This window comes from Triturus cristatus, chromosome 8 (genome assembly GCF_964204655.1).
Source record: "Triturus cristatus chromosome 8, aTriCri1.1, whole genome shotgun sequence".
In the NCBI taxonomy this organism is placed as follows: domain Eukaryota; kingdom Metazoa; phylum Chordata; class Amphibia; order Caudata; family Salamandridae; genus Triturus; species Triturus cristatus.
The window spans coordinates 1,122,907,431-1,122,924,165 of NC_140591.1; the positions used below are offsets into that span (position 1 = coordinate 1,122,907,431).

At 44.0% G+C, this 16,735-nt stretch overlaps 1 protein-coding gene across 2 annotated transcripts in view; it reads right to left on the minus strand.

Annotated features, from left to right (window-relative positions):
* RASA3 (RAS p21 protein activator 3) overlaps window positions 1–16,735 on the minus strand; it is an 886,845-nt gene that overhangs the window by 648,568 nt on the left and 221,542 nt on the right. For both annotated transcript variants that reach the window (XM_085622738.1, XM_085622739.1), the window contains exon 2: window positions 8,638–8,755. In XM_085622738.1, the coding sequence (XP_085478864.1) occupies window positions 8,638–8,755 (118 nt within the window). The remainder of the gene's footprint in view (window positions 1–8,637; window positions 8,756–16,735) is intronic.

Consider the following 16,735-nt stretch of genomic DNA (forward strand, 5'->3'; position numbering starts at 1 on the left):
ACACGAAGACACTTGGCGTTATGTCTCAAACCCTCCTTCCATTGATGACATACAATGCACTGGCAAGAGCGGCTAATAACAGCTGACATAGGAAGCCCAATTCAATTTATTTCATTCCGTTGCCCAGGCCACTAGTATATCTGAGTGAAAGATTCATTTTGACGCCCACCTTGGCTGCCATCTCCAATCTCAGGGAGATTTTGTGGGCGAGAAGCTTGTCCCTCAAAGATGCTGGGATACAATACAAATATTTAACTCCGCTCCCTGTAATCAGCCACTGCAACTCTGCCACTTTAGCCTCTGTAAGGCTCCTGAGTCTTTTTTTCTCTAAGAAACCTACTACTTCCTTCCTTTCATTGCATCTCCACCACCAGAACATAGGAGGAGTGTGGCTTTTCGTAGGGACTCCACACATAAATTCAGTTCACTGCTCTTCTGTACTCTATGTGACTATCATAGTATCTGTGCTGTGACAAATCTTCCCCATGGAATCGACCTATAAAAGTACATGCATCTAGTGATCAAAAATGTGGGTTGTTGTGGTTCTTGCTGCCAATGAATAATAAAAGTCAATTTGCTAACCCGCAATCAGTGCAGATTATTCCACGAACACCACAATCAACCTCAACTTCATTTATTTGAGGGGAGTTCAGCAGAGGATCTCTGGGTACAAAGAACTGCACACATGGGCTTTTTATTCAAAGTCCCATAAAACTTTCACAAAAAAACATCATTCCTTTCCTTGGTGTAACATCAACCTTGGACACAAATTGCCACAAATGGAGTTATATTTGAGGTAATAAAAGCACTACAACTCAAAATGAAGAACAGTAAGAGCAGAAATGTAAAGTTAAAAGTAGATGCTTCATTTTTTAAATACACTCCTTAGAAGTGGGACATGAAGAAAAAAACTGTAATGGAAACCACTGCCTTGTTTTTTTGTAAGCTCTCCTCTAAAACTCATTGTACAGTAGGCCATAGCCTTTTGTGCAAACTTCCAATGGTGTTCATCCAGCTCTGGAATCAGCTGAATGCTTTTCACCTGGTCTTCAGATCTCCCAAGACAGCATGTCATGCACGATTCAAGCACAACGCGACACACAAGTCCTGATTTCAGCATGAATCTCGAAGTCCTGGCACTGTGTCGCAAATAGTAATAGGGAAAACACGGGACATGCAATTCTACCTCTTACTGTAACATTTCGAAATGTATCATCTAAAATAGGGAACCAGCAGTAGGAAACCATGGATGTGATGCTGGCGTTTTGGTTAATGTTAACAATAGTCAAGCAAGTGTAGCTGAAAATCAGCTCTCACTGAGATGTAGCCAAAATAACAACAAACAAAATCAATCTCCATGATCAACAATTGTTTACATGCTGTATTGTATTGTAGCATTTGTACACCCGCTTTCTACACCTATACGGGTGGTGCAGCGCTTACACACATGGATACCAAGCTGTCTGGTTGGGAGGGTGTTGTTTTTGTTTTCAGGATATATGGGAAGTGTTGTCATGTTGTATGTGATGATCACTGAGGTGCTGGTATAATATTATAAGATGCAGCACCACTATAGTTAACAAAGAATACTACATTGAAAACCCTGAAGCATGATCCCTAAACATCCTAGCTGTCTTCAGAAAGCCGAAGACAGAGCAAGATGACCACCGGCTGACTGCAATGAGAGCTGCTGATGGGTTCTCTCTCCGAGACACACTGAGTGACCGGCATGCTGATACACACCTACCTGGCTAGCTGAGTGATGCTATGGTGGAATGGTCGCAGTTTTAGGCGGAGATTGAGAGGGCTGATTTCCACAGCTGAAGCACGGTTAGTATCTCAATTGGAAGGCAGTGTGCGCCGGAGATATGCTGATCCAGGTAGCGCGATGGGTCCCAAAACCATCAAGCTGAAGGAAGGAGCCATCGCAGCAGTTGCAGCGGGACGTGGCTCAGCACAACTCCGTGGAGGAAAGAAAACCGAAGAGGCGGGATTGAAGGCGCGGGACGGAGCTTCGGACAGGTGGAACAAGCCGCGAGTGATTAACTCAGAGGGCATTTCATGCCAGTCCTCTGTTGCGGAGGTCTTTCTGCCCGCTTCAGTTGGCGGCGTGGTAGATTTGACAGGTCCAGGGCTAATGGAGGTTGCTGGCAAGACGCCTGCCCCGCTTCCGGGGATACAATGTTGCCTCAACTACATCGACAACCTGGACTGGAGCTGGGAGCGCCGGTGGAAGAGGCTGATAATCGGACTGCACAAGGAGGTATTTCCAAGGGCTGCAGGTGTTACTGAGAGCGATACATTTGATCTGACAGGGACTCTGCTTGGGACGGAACCTAAGGTACAAGGTAAAGACAACCAATTAACTACAATCCCTGACGCTTCTGAGTTAACGTGGCCTTTGGGTGGGGGCGTTGGTTTAAAATCGGTCTGTATGTGGTCTAAGCCTATTCTGGGATCACCAGAGGGAGACAAGTTTTTCTCCCTAACTGATGATACCGATAATTATATTCAGCGAAGGTAATTTGGCCGATGAGACTGGCAAAGAAATAAGACTCTCACCCAGAAATGTAGAAGCAAGGCAAGAGTCAGTCCATCCAAATCAGATACAGCCACAGCCCGTACATTAAAATGGGACTATTCCTCCACTAGTCAAGTATATGATGATGACTACACACATGCTCTAGCCCAGGGGGGTTCAGCTAACTTTGCAAATTCCACAAACAAAACCACTGAAACTACTGATTCACCATCACTTGATTTGGTGTACTCCACCTTGAAACAGATGCAGGGTGAGGCGAAGCAGGAGAGTCGTAGGGCACACCAAGCCACTAAAAAACTAAAGGGGGCCCTTCGAAAGGTGAACAAAATATGTACTGACATCGCAGAAAGGGTAACTCAAGTCGAAGCTAGAACTGTAACTTTGGAAGAAGATGTTGAGAAACTACAACTACAGGACAAGCAAGTAGAAGATGTGCTCTGGAAGCTGGAAGATTTAGAGAATCAGCAGAGGAGAAACAATGTTAAACTGTTGGGCCTTGCGGAAAATATTGAAGGGGACAAAATTAGATCTTTCGTTGTGAATCTCCTGAAAGGAGCATTTCCTGAACTCTTCCATTGGAACTGGGATAACGAGGTCCAGCGGGCTCATCGCTTTCCGATGACACAGAGAAAAAATAACGCAACGGATCAACGGCCCAGGGCAGTCCTAGTTTTCATAGGTAACTTTCTCTTGCGACAGGCAACAATGGACTAAGCAAGGCCAGATGTGAAGCAGTCATTCGAGGGGCACACATTCTTTGCTCGCCCAGATTTCTGCCATATCACGCATTCCTACTGTACCCAGCTCGCCTTAAAGTCATCTTGAGTGGGAAGGTGCAAGTGTTTATGTCGGAGATTAAGGCACAGGAGTACCTGCAGGAGCTTAGAGAAACTAAAGGAAGGAAGGACTTGGGACATCACAGCCTCTTCAGGGGGGGCCATCCTAGGCTGAGACTCTTCATTTTTGTTTTGTTTCTTTTTCTCTCTTCTTGTTTTTTTTTTCTTCTTTGTGTGTAAGATTGGCACGACTCTCCAGAACAGCCTCTTGCTAAAATGTGTCTCAGCATTGATGTAGAATAGGTGTAGCTAACGGATTGGGGGGGGGAACTCTTCGACAGCCCGAGCGGTGAGACACAGCCATCACACATGGGTCATAGCTGACCTATTGTTCGTGAAGGGGGGAGGTTGGGAGGGCCAGCAGGGGGGAAGCGGGATGGTGGGCACAGGGAGGCGCAAGAGGGGCAACACAGCACTTGAGGAATATTTTGATAAAGGGGGAAATTGAAAATGCCAGCTTGATTTACCAAATATCTGATGCTGGATCTCAAACATATAATAAAGGTAATATCATGGATGGCAAATTACTTCCGTATAGTTAATGAGTATTCAAATAATCTCAATAAATATATGTGGTCTGAATGACCAGGGTAAGAGACAAAAAGCAGCAATTGTTAAAAAAATCTTAAGGCTGATATTATATGCCTCCAGGAGACTCACATTGAGGGCACCAGAGGGAGTATTATGGAACAACTGGGGCATAATCTTATTTTCAACACTAAGCAGGGGGTAGAACAAGAGGGGTGGCTATTCTTTCACGGCGGGGGAATATACTTTTTAAGAAAAGCCAATCTGATAGGTGGGGTCATTTGGCTATGGTTGAATGTACGTTTCAATATGTTACTTTTACTATTTGTTCAGTAAATGGCTCATTGTGGATGATCCAGAGCTTTTCCAATTTTTGGATACTGAGCTTACATTATGGCCAACCTCCTTTATACTGTGTGGTGATTTTAATATAATGGTCTGGGAGGACTTTGGGGGGAAACGGGTTACAATGTTTCAGGCCGAAAGAGAAAGGCCTTTAATGCTCTTACTAATTTAGTGCAGGACAACGGTCTTACGGATGTGTGGAAGCACCTAAGGCCTGCGGACCCGGGAAGCATGTTTTTTTCAGCCCCTCGCAAGTTAGTTGTTCGATTAGACATTTTTTCTTTGTCTCACACCAGTTACTTGCAAGCTGCAAAATACAGAAACATCCAAGGATCATCTCAGATCACAATCCCCTAACACTAGTGGTAACTTTTACACGGGTAGAGAGATTAGAGCGGACTTGGACATTTGAAAGAAAACTTTTAAAGGATCAAGAATATGTGGTGCATATGAACACCTGGATAAGGGGGTTTTGGGATATTAATAGGGGGAGCACAAGTCTGGGGGTCGTATGGGACGCGTTTAAGGCTGGGGTGAGGGGGGAGACGCTAAGTTTTAGCCTACATCGGCAAAAGAAAGAGGTACAGCGAGAGAAAATGCTTTATAAAAACTTAATGGAGGTGGAAGAGGAACTTGCAGCTGTCTTGACACTAGGTATCGTATCAGATAATATACAGCTAAAACTAGCAAATGCCAAGGCAGAGATTGGGGATATCCCCGCAGCCAAGGCAGCTGAAAGATTCCTTGGCAAGAAGAAGCTATGCTGCGAGTTTAGCGAACGGGTGGGCCACATCTTGGCAGCATGACTGAGACAATAAAGCGCTGCAGGAGAGATCCTTGAAGTCTTAGACTCTAGTGGAAATTTAGTTAGAGACTCACCAAGTATCCTGGAAGTATTTTGACAATACAACGAAATTTTATACTGTAAGGAACAGCGAGGGCAGGAGAGTCAGATTTTAGAGTATTTGAGGGATATACCCATACAGTGCATAACCTCTGAAGACAAGGAAACATTGGAAACTTTATTGACTATGGATGAGGTTTATAGCACAATTAGTAGTCTCTCCTCTGGTAAGGCAATTGGCCCAGACCAGATTCTACTGGAATTTTATAAATGTTTTCTTAACGTAATAGGGCCAGATTTAGTAGATACTGTTCGACAAGCTCAGCAAGGCAACTCGGTTCCTGAGTCCTAGGCCTGGGCAGTTATCACTTTACTTTTAAAAAAGGGCAAAGCACCTAGAGAACCAGGCTCTTACAGACCAATCACGCTAATGAACAGTGATAACAAAATACTATCTAAGGCCTGGCGACTCGCCTGAATTATGTTATTGGGAAAGTGATTCACTCGCTTCAACATGGGTTTATTTCTGGGAGGGGCACAACTGATCATACACGTAGGGTCATAACATTGTTTGATGCTGCTGATGTCTCAGGAGATCCTATGGCTCTAATATTACCTGATGCCAAAAAAGCATTCGATAGGGTCTCCTAGGACTTTCTGTGGATGGTTCTGAAATGATATGGTTTCGGGAACTCCTTTCTTGGGGCGGTACAGTCTCTATATAAAGCACCTATAGCACACCTGAGATTGAATGGGGGGCTTACAGCACCAATAACAATCACACGGGGCACCAGGCAGTGCTGTCCCTGCTCACCTCTGTTATTATTTGCTTTATACATTGACCCTTTGATTCGGAAAGTGGAGGCTAATACTGAAGTTAAGCCAATGAGATTCCACGGGTTAGAAACAAAAATCTTAGCCTACGCGGATGACATTGCGGTGGTCACCCCCGATCCTTATACAGCCCTAGCTGTCATAGAGAAGGAAGCTCAAGTCTTTGGATAGATTTCTGGATACGCATTGAATCGACAGAAGACTCAAGTAGTAAAGAATGGGAAGGTGGAATTAGATGACTCCCAGGTCACTGACGCAGCAACATATTTAGGCTTCTCCATTACATCTAATCTGGAACAGTTGGAAGAAAGAAATATGACCCCAGTAATTCAAAAGGCTAAAAAAGATTTTGACAGGATGCATAACCTCCATTTGTCAATTGTGGGGCGATGCAACGTGATAAAGATGGTCTTCTTACCCAAAGTGCTGTATCTCTTTAGGGCTATCCCGCTGGAATTTGAGAAAACAGTGTTTTTTAACTTTGGAGAACCTCCTGAATAGGTTCATCTGGGCACATGGGAAAACAAGGAGAGCCTTAAGGTGTATGATGCTACCAAGGGAGAGGGGAGGCTGGGCGGTCCCAGACTTCAGAATGTACTATTGGGCTCCTGCCTTTCAATATATGCGGGGTCTACTAGGTGGGACCGTTGAAGACCCATGGATAAAAGCAGGTTCCCCAGATGTTTATAAATTACTATTAGGGGAGGAAGCGCAGAATTGCCTATTGAAATATAGTGAATCTAGTTACTATAAAAAAACAAGAATTTTTTCAGATGGTGTAATGCTAGAGTGGGAGAGGCACGGGATACGGAAGGTGGGTGACTTCACAGGGCCTGAGGGAATACGAACATTTGGAGATATTCAGGCCAATTTTGGATTGGAAACTAGAAACCTTTTTAAATATCTTCAGGTACGGAGTTTTTTGGAAAGCAAACAAGGGGGATTGACTGGATTCAATGCAGTTAAAACAATTGAGGCTGTAAGAGACACTGAGAAATGCAGGAGAATTTATGCAGAATTATCTCTTCCAAAGCAGGACGATACAGAGAAGCATGGGCAGAAATGGGCGGATAAACTCAATATAAACCAAGAGATATTTTTTGAGTCGTTAGCTTTGGGACAGACTTTTTTGTGCTCAGCAGGGCTGCAAGCCCAGCACTTCAAAACAATATTCTCATTGTACTATACTCCTGCGAAGATAGCACAGTGGGGGGGACAGGAAGGGATTAGATGCCCTCGCTGTAATAGTACCGAAGCGGATATAATTAATATGTTCTCAACCTGCCTACACCTCGAAACATTAGTAAATGCAATTGGAAAATTCTTGGACCAAAGTTTTAATTTAAAAGTAATATTAACACCCAAACTAATTATTTTGGGGCTTAATGATGAGAACACGCAAGATCAGTCTCATTATTTTATCTTTCTGGCCATGTCAGTGATGAGAATCTGCATCGCCTCTGCTTGGCTTGACAAGATGGTTCCATCATTTCAGCAATGGCTTGCTAGATTGCTCTCCATCTTTAATTTAGAAAAGGGAATTTATGAGACAAAGGGCAGAAATGGAAGAAAGCTTGGTAGGCGTATGTGGGCACCAATTTATAGATGGAAGAAAAAATGGGCTGAGAATGAATCCATACCGATTACCTGAACTTTCTTTTCTTTTTAAAAGACAAAAAAAAAAAGAAAGACGAAGACAAAGACGAAACTTTGACTGGGTAGCCTCTTTTCTCCTTATAAAGAAGCATGCAGCTTTAATTTGTTACCCAATTAAATTTTTTTTAGTAGTCTTAATTGAGAGGATGTAGCCTTATGGCTAGAGAGGTCGATCTTGAAGCTGGGGAACCGGCCTAGAGTCTCGGCAACGACGCTCAACATCCTGTGATTTCGGGCAAATCACTTAATCTCCCCATGCTTAACAAAAATGAATGTGTCCGTCCGTAACAAAACTGGTGCCAGAGCCGGACTAGCAGTAGCAAGCACCGGGCATTCCCCCGTTGGGCTGTCAGGGTGGGGATGGTTTTGGGCCCCTGGGAGGCCGTTTTTGTGACAGGGTCGTTTTTGCAGTATAGCTGCAATATCGGCCCCTGTAACAAAGTCAGCCGAAACCGGCCCTCGCAAACAGCTCGGCCACACCCCCAACCCCCGGGGGGCCAGTCGAGCACTTTGCCAAGGCCGGTTTTGGTTCCCAGTCCGGCCCTGACTGGTGCGCATGTAAAGCGATCTGATACCTGATGTCTCGGGTCTAGTTCACGCTATATAAAGCTCTAAAAAAAAATGGAAGTTTCTGTGTGAACCATAAACAATGATGACTGCCAGAGATTTAAGTAATCTGTGTTTGAGGGAAGCAGACTGTGCCGTTGCCAATGCTGTGACTCCTTTAGGTCTGTTAGTGAAGTCTTAAAAATACCTTTTCACCATCAAAACATCCAAACCTTTGGCCTGGTAAATGCATGTTGTTTTGATGCAAGTGTGACTTTTAAAAATGGCCTCACTAATGAGATTTACAAAAAAAGGGATTTCTGGGCCTACAAGCTTCTGGCCTCTTATAAACTCAGATCCAATGGCTTACGCACCCAAAAGGCAGTCCCTTAAAGCACAAATTAATACAAACACACAGATGGCCCCAACAGGGAGCACTAAGTAAGTAACAGGAAAGATCTACGTCTATCGGTCTTAAAAAATCCTGCTGACGTGGCAGTACTCACCATAATGATTTCTCTACTATTTTGGTCCTAAACACTTCTTCTTGGTCAAGGTTTACTGTGCAGTAGCAGTCCCGCATCTTGTTTGGCCCTGGGTACGATGGTAAGTTCTTTAATTCACCTAAAAATATGAGGGGGAAAAGTATTATAAGACATTCCAAATTGCAAGAAGACAGTTTCCAGTTCCAAAAAACGAGACATATATTGTTAATCACCTTTGGAAAGTGGAATAGCTAGGACTTAGGCCGTCGGGGTTCGCCCCTGCACTGGCCGCCCATGGCGGCCAAATCTAAGAGCGGGGGCCGACCCCTGACCCTAAAACTCGGGCCACCTAGGGCGGACCACCCCCAACCCCTTGCTACACCACTGCCTTTGGAGGCAGAGTATTCATTTATCCTTGTTCATAAAGTACCTTATGTCGGTCTCGACATCTGCACAATCATCTAGAAGCACATTTTGGATGTCACAGTGCATAAAAGTAGAGGCAGAAGCGGCCCGTTCATAAGGGCGGAGGGGCCAAGCCCCCACACGTTTTGGACATAAAGAGTGTCTGTCAGGCTCAGCAAAGGTCAGCCTGAAAGACACTCTTTATTTTCACATCAGGCAGCCAGGAGCTAGTCATGCAGTAAACTTGCAGGCTCCTGGCTGCCTGAGCTGAACTTAGCTGGGCTGAGGATGTCACAACTCCTGTGGGCATGACTTCCTCAGCTTGGCAAAGGATCCTCGAGGCCCTCCCCCTCGTGAAAAAGGAGAGCATCAGTGATAGCATTGTACCTGGGAGCTTCAGTTTTAAGCCAAGGGCACAGTGCCTATCACTGACACCTCGTCAACAAATTGGGTGTGGTCAGCAGTCTCACTACTCTGGGACGTGGAAGGGACTGCTGTCTCCACTCATTGGCTGACCCAGGATTAGCCAATGAGGGGAAGCAGCAGTCCGACCATCCTGGCATCTCCGGGGCTTCCCTCCCCGAGAGCTGCAGCAAGTAAGTGTTGTGTTCTAATTGAGTGTTGCATGTGTGTATGTATGTATGTATGTATGTGTATTTGTGACTGAGTGTTGTGAACAGGTATGTGTGCATGTGTCTGCATGTGCATGTTTGTGTGTGGGCCTCTCCCACCCCACTCTAAGCTGTTATTACTGGCCACCACTGAGTAAAGGATTCTTAAAACGTGCACACAGGTTACAGAAGCACGGCTAATGTTTGCAATACAAGGCTGTTACGAATTGAGGTTGTTCTCGCTGTACTTATTACCAATCATTGGTTCTAAATATTGTGGTTAGGACCAGTTTTGGTTCCTTGAGATAAGTAAATGAGTCAAAACCAAAAGGCATTGTGGTGAAGAAGGAAAGGTGGCCGTCCGTAGGGTAAAGTTTTAGGATGCGATATATGAATGTGTGGAGGCAAGGGTTGATGGATCTTTTCCCAAAAAGGGCAATCTCAGCTCAGACAAGGGGAACTGAATTGACAGCCGTTGAGACGCGTGTCCAGTGACGTTGATAATTAGGTCTCAGTTATAGACAGCCTGATCTATCTATCACATACCTATTGCTACATAACATATAATTAGAGTGCGAGTTAGGTCAGCCCGCTGCTCGTGACTGGATGGCTTTGTTGTTTGTCTCAGATCTCTGCTCCTGAGTCAATGGCTTTCCTTCTTATTCTTCTAATTATCCAACCCAGGACTCATGCCTGGTTGAGTTGTATCTTTCCACTGCTGAAATTAGGGGATTCTTGTTTAGGTCTAGCTTGACAGCGCAGATGTTCTGCATGACTTATTTACAATTTTCTTTTAACTTACAAAGAGTTAGCATCAGCTCCACCAACATGAATATTATTCTTTTACCTTATGCTGTTGGCTATTTGATGTTTAATTCCACATTACAGGAAGGGTTTCCTTTGAAATGCCTGTGGGACCATTTTACATCAGAAAAGTACAGTCAATCACAACACTGTTTTGAGATTCAATGCTATATGTTGCATATGCATAGTGTGTGAAAGGCAACAGTTACTACATTTATCCAAAGCATTGTCAATGTCAACAGGGATGAATGCCTGTTTTAAGTTACATTGACACATTAAACCCAGACCTATTTGCTTTGCCAATGCTTATTCTTTATCTTTTAGCTCTTCATGGGCGTGCCTGTTTTTCCTTGTCCTCTCCCCCTGTTCCAGGAGACACCTCTGCACCCCGCATGCCCCTTCTGTCTATTTTGTGCCCTTTTCCGCTCGTCTGTTGCTTCCAATCAAACTCTGTGACACCCCAATGACGCCTTGTGATGCTCAGCTCTGCTCCCCATTTCCAAATTATTTATTTATTTTAGGAGGATCCAGCAGCTGCAAAGTGCTGCCGGGCCCCTCATTTCCTTTTTAGCGCTGCCACTCACTTTTCATTTTAATGTATCATTCTAAAAGGGTGTGGGAAAAGTTGTAACAGTAAATTAAAAATAGCATAATGGCCACCGGTGCTCCACAATACATGTACATGCATGTGTGTGCATCAGTGACCATCGTGGACTGGCTTCATGCTCATCCTAAGATGGCTTCTCATGATTTCACCTGCATTTGTGAAGAAGCGATGGCCATTTTGGAGTTGGGTACAGCCACAGCCAATCATGCGGTCTTTTACAGCAGATACATATTCGTTTCGCCTGTTCCTGTTGTTCTATTTCTATTGTTCATTGTCTGTTGCACTGGATCGAACTCCATTCCATGACCCATTGAGGTGTGGATTCCAGCCTACTCCAGGTACACTGCTTATATTGTTGATAAATATGTCAACACTGGCTGCTTACAAGAAACCATTTCCTAAAATATGTTGTCTCATTTCCACACTATTTAAATTCTGACGTATTGCTCCCACACTGCTGATTTTCATGTGCATGACAGAAAAAAAGGTTATGGGTGCGACCCAAATACGTAGATCAATCTAACAGAAATTTGTTTTTAGGCAGCATTTCGTTGTGCAATTTTGCCATCTCCATGTGAATGGTACCCAAATTACCGACTTCTAAGAGTGGAAGGCTTAATTGATGGTACCCGGAAGTGAAATCTTGTTCAGTAGTCACAGATGTCAGCGGTGACCATTTAACCCAGAGAGCAATCGTCTTGTCAACCTATAATAGAGACATCCGGGATATTTAGGCCTACAACAGTGAGCCAGCAACTCAACAACCCGAGGAGGTACCCTGCAGGCAACAAAGATCAGTCAATGCAGGGTCGACCTGAGAGAAAGCAAATGCATCCACTGGAGAGGACTATAGTGGATAAGGGCAAATTGTAGAATATTTTGCCATACACAAACCAAACTAAAACAAACTATAAAAGTCAATGGCATGGACCACCATCCCAAAATAATTAGGACTTCACTTAAACCTGTAAATCAACTGGACGACAAACAGTTCTTTCCGCAGTCCTAACTCATAAATAATTGATTCACATTACATACTTCTTGGTTGCTCTCATGACTTGAGGACCTTCAGCAAATCCTAAAAGATGGCTTCCACCACTACTGCCTACACATGGTAGCCTCAATTTCATTTATTGAAGGCACACAGTTATCACAAGTGGAAGGGATTAATTCAAGCATTCCACCCATCACTTTTTGTTTTTCTAAGAGAGATACCCTAAGTGTAATAGGTATGCCGTGGAGGTAGAGGGGCATGTATTGAGTTGTTGTTTTGAAAACAATAAAAATTGTTTAAAAAAAAAAAAGTGTAATAGGTATGCCACACGCAGATTTCATGCTCAATGTGCCACTGGACTCATGCTGCACCTCACTGATTAGACCCAAAAAGATTGAAAACGGCATAAGGTGGCTTGCATTCCGATCGTAAAAGGACTGTCAGCCCAGGCACAGCTCCTCCTTTTGGAGCAGGAAGAAGGCTCCAAGTAATTACCATTGGCTGAGAATAATAAAAGCATTTCAGCCACCACTGCTTTGCTTTTCGAAATGAGACAGCCATGGAAGTGGTCCTGAAATGCCAGATCTGGCAGGACGAATAGGACTCAGAATTCAAATGACCTAGGATTTCAGGAAGAGTTTCCTGAGTTTGAAAAATACTAACCTATGAAGTTTGATGGAAATGTCTTTATCGAATGTGTTTGAGGCAGATCCCAAAGATTGAGATTTTTCTATGAAATGGACTGCAAATATCACTCATTAGTGAGTTCAGGGACATTGGCAAAAAAGTAAATGATGGTCTGATACTTCGGGAAGTCTGAATGATTAAGTTAATTCAGTTTTGTGAAGATATAATCAAGAGAACAAGGCTAAAAGTCATTCAATAATCCATTAAATTGAGAAAGGCTGATGTTCATCTAATAGAAGAAAGCTATTGGATCAACACCTGTAATGTATTAACCTCATAAAAAGGATGAGGCGAGAACAGTCAGGTTGAACCTTTAGATGAACAGGTTTCCGAACTGAGAGTGTGGGAACAAGCCAACAAAGCCAAAGCCCGAGTGCACCAAAGTGGCCTTATCTGTCTTCAACATCTTTATCCACAACATGGAATTGTGTGGATAAGAAGGCATTTTTCTAACCCTACTCAATAAAAGGTCAAACTCTAGCTCTGTAGGGCACCAGAAACACTGCCTCTGCTCACAACTCATTCCCATGTCACAATTCTAGCAATCTTTCTCCGTGCATCTTCCACCAGAATCACTTGCTCACAACTGCCCACAACCTACATCACCAGAGGCTGGAGGAAAGTATGCACACAGTGCAAACCAACATTCCAGCCCAAATGCAACATGTACACCAGAGCTGACACTAACACAGCCACTGCCTGTTCTGGTGGCTGGAACTCTTCGCACCTCCTTACACTACACTAGGGGAGAATGCTCACTGTAACAACGCCAAATACTCTACTAAAGAAACACCTGGCCAAGTGTTCACTGAAGATCTCACAATCCAAAGCCCAACCCCTCTACTCTGGAAGACAAGCAAGAAGATTGGTGCTATATTCATTCAAACTCACATGCATCTCTAATACAAAATGCCAGGAAAGCAGAGTTCACCATCAGGATCTACCAGGTTCCTACCGACTACAGAGACCTTGTCAGAGTTCTGACCAAACACCACCTTCCTCTGCCCCAATTGTTTGCTGAAGTTTAAGAAGAAGTTTCCACTTTCTTAAAAAAAAAAGTAGCAATGATCCACCTGACAACACCCGCGGACACTGCCCACTCAACTCCAATCCCTCAAGCACCCACTTTCACACCTTCAACTCTATGAATAGTTTTCACCCTCACTTTAAATGTATTATGGCATCTCTGCTTCAGTTCTATTTTGAGGGCAACTACTTACTCGACAACAGCCAGGCCAGTTTCCATCTCCCGAATCAGTTTCAGTGATTATGTTAATCCTTGAGGAAATGGAAATGCTCAGAAAGAATGGCGGTATCTACATAGTATTTTTCGGCATTTGTGGGCAGCGGCCGGTAGCCTCCTAATCCTCATGTGCTTAATAATGACTGCAGTTCAAGACACAATACTAACTTACATTGCTTCCTTTCTCTATAATCATAGCTACATAATGCTCTGTCTTTCCAGTGCAAGTCTCAAAACATGGCAAGGTGTTTAAATGGCTCTTAAAACTTCTACCTCTTTTTCTACATTTATGTGTCTCCCTACCCTTTCTAATATGGATGTTTTAACTTGCTGCCCCTACACTGACAACACATTCAAACTGAGAAGGATGGACATAAACCCTGATTTCACATCCTGAATTACCATCAGTGCATGTCCCCAATATATTGCTGAATGCAAGACTCTTTCGCCGATGCTGAATTGAGACCAAACTGCAATCTCAATTGCCAACTCCTTCTGAGTATTGGCCTTCATCCATCTGCTACAGATTTTCAAGAATGTCCACCATTCAACTCAAATCCCAAGCACACCATCTGCGGCATCACTCAAGGCTTATCCCTCAGCCTTACTCTGTTCAACTCCTACATGACCCCACTGGCCAACATCGTCAGAAACCATGGACTGAACATCATCTCCTACTCAGACGACACCCAGCTCATCCTCTCTCTATCTGAAGACCCATTCACCATGAGGGCCAACTTTCACTGGTGCATGACCAGTGTCACTGACTGGATGCAAAACAACTGCCTCAAACTCAACACAGACAAGACAGAAGTGCTGATCTTTGGGAACAACATTTCCCCATGGGATAACTGATGGTGGTCTGCTGAAATGGGACCGTCTACAACGCACTATGCCCATTACCTCAGCATCATCTTGAACAGCAAACTCACCAGGAAGAACCAGATCAAGGCAGTCTCCTCCGCCTGTTCCCTCACTCTGTGCATGCTCCGAAAGATCTTCAAATAGCATCCAGTCTCCAACAGACGCACTGTCACTCAAGCCCTCATCACCAGTCACTTGGACAATGATAATGCACTCTACGCAGGAATTACGACACACCTCCTAAAAAGACTGCAGACCATTCAGAATTCAGCGGCCAGACTCATCCTCGACTTCTCCAGATGGACCCACATCACCCCTCACCTGAAGAAACTCCACTGACTCCCGTCCACAACAGAAGCCAATCAAGATTTTGACCCACAACTACAAAGCCCTGTACAACCAAGAACCAGCATATATCAACCACAGTTCCTCCTCCTTCGCCCTCGCTCACATCCCATGCATCCGCCAAAGCAACAGTGGAGGACGCTCATTCTCCTACCTTGTCGCAAAGGCCTGAAAAGGCCTCTCCCTCCATCTCTGGACCTCACCCTCCCTCCAGGAATTCAGAAAGGGACTCAAGACCTGGCTATTCAACTGATGCTACCCGAGCAGCTTGGCTCTCAGCACCTGGATACTCTCACGGGTGATAGGCTGTGCTCTATAAATCTGGTTTGATTGAATCCGGTTTGATTGATCAAATTCTTACCCTATGTCTAAAACCTTGTTGCTCACCCACATAATGCTCACTTTCTCCCAGAATCCGTTTTGTGCATAATTCCTGCTCTTTTCCTCTGCAAACCCTCAACATCTACTTTCCTATTTGATGTTCCTTCTCAGTAAATGTGGAAAAAACTCTCATTTCGACAACAGCAAAAGCATTTTCAGGCACCTCCCTTTATTTCACATCTGCAGGTTCAAGAGGATCCAGACCACAGTGCCCAGCTTAGCTCTAAAAGAAGTTATCGTGTCTGCCTTATTTGCTCCCAACTCCCCTGTAGTCAAATAAGCCAATCACCAGGCCCATCACTCAATGTAACCTTAATCCAAAATTAAAACCACACCTGAAAACGTGGTCATCAAATCAAACTTCATCTCCATTCCTCATTTCAAAAGTCCATGCTCTGGTAAACAAGCCCGTGTAGGTCTTGCATCAAAAATTTGGAACAGCCACCTCCCATCCTGCGCCTGATTAGTGGCATTCCCAACCATCAAGTCCTTTGGTAAAATCTTAAATGTGGCTATTTTAAGCAGTAATAATCCTTCACCCTTTGAACTTCACAATCTCTTAAATCTTGGATACCTGGCTGGTGAATACTGCACTAAATAATTAATATTATTTTTATTATAGTGATCAATAATGATAATAATACAATAATAATTATCATCATCTAAAAATAAAATAAATAACTGTGTCTAAAAAATGTCAACAAAGCTTCAAAGCATGTGGTACTATAGCCCATAGCAAACCTCTGACAATGTAATGGTGCCTGTCTGTTATGACGACCCTTTGGCGGGAAAGTCCTGACAATGGTGAAGAAAACAAAAGGTGAATGGGCACAAACTACAAGCCACCAACATTAGTTATTCGACCTGAGAAGATCATGAAAACTGCCCAAATGTTTTTTTCTTACAGACATGAAGGTACTCATCAACCAGCCGCGGTCGGTAGTAGGAGTAACTGCAGGGCGGTGACATGGGGAGGGGCAGGGTGGGGGTAGTAAACTATAGATATATATATATATATATATATATATGCAGTGCATGCAACGAAATTCGTTTTATTAATTTATATGTTAATTTACCTGTAAACCTCCGTAATCCATAGTTTACAACCCCCCACCCTGCCCCTCCCCCTCCCCACGTCACCGCCCTGCAGTTACTCCTACTACCGACCGCGGCTGACA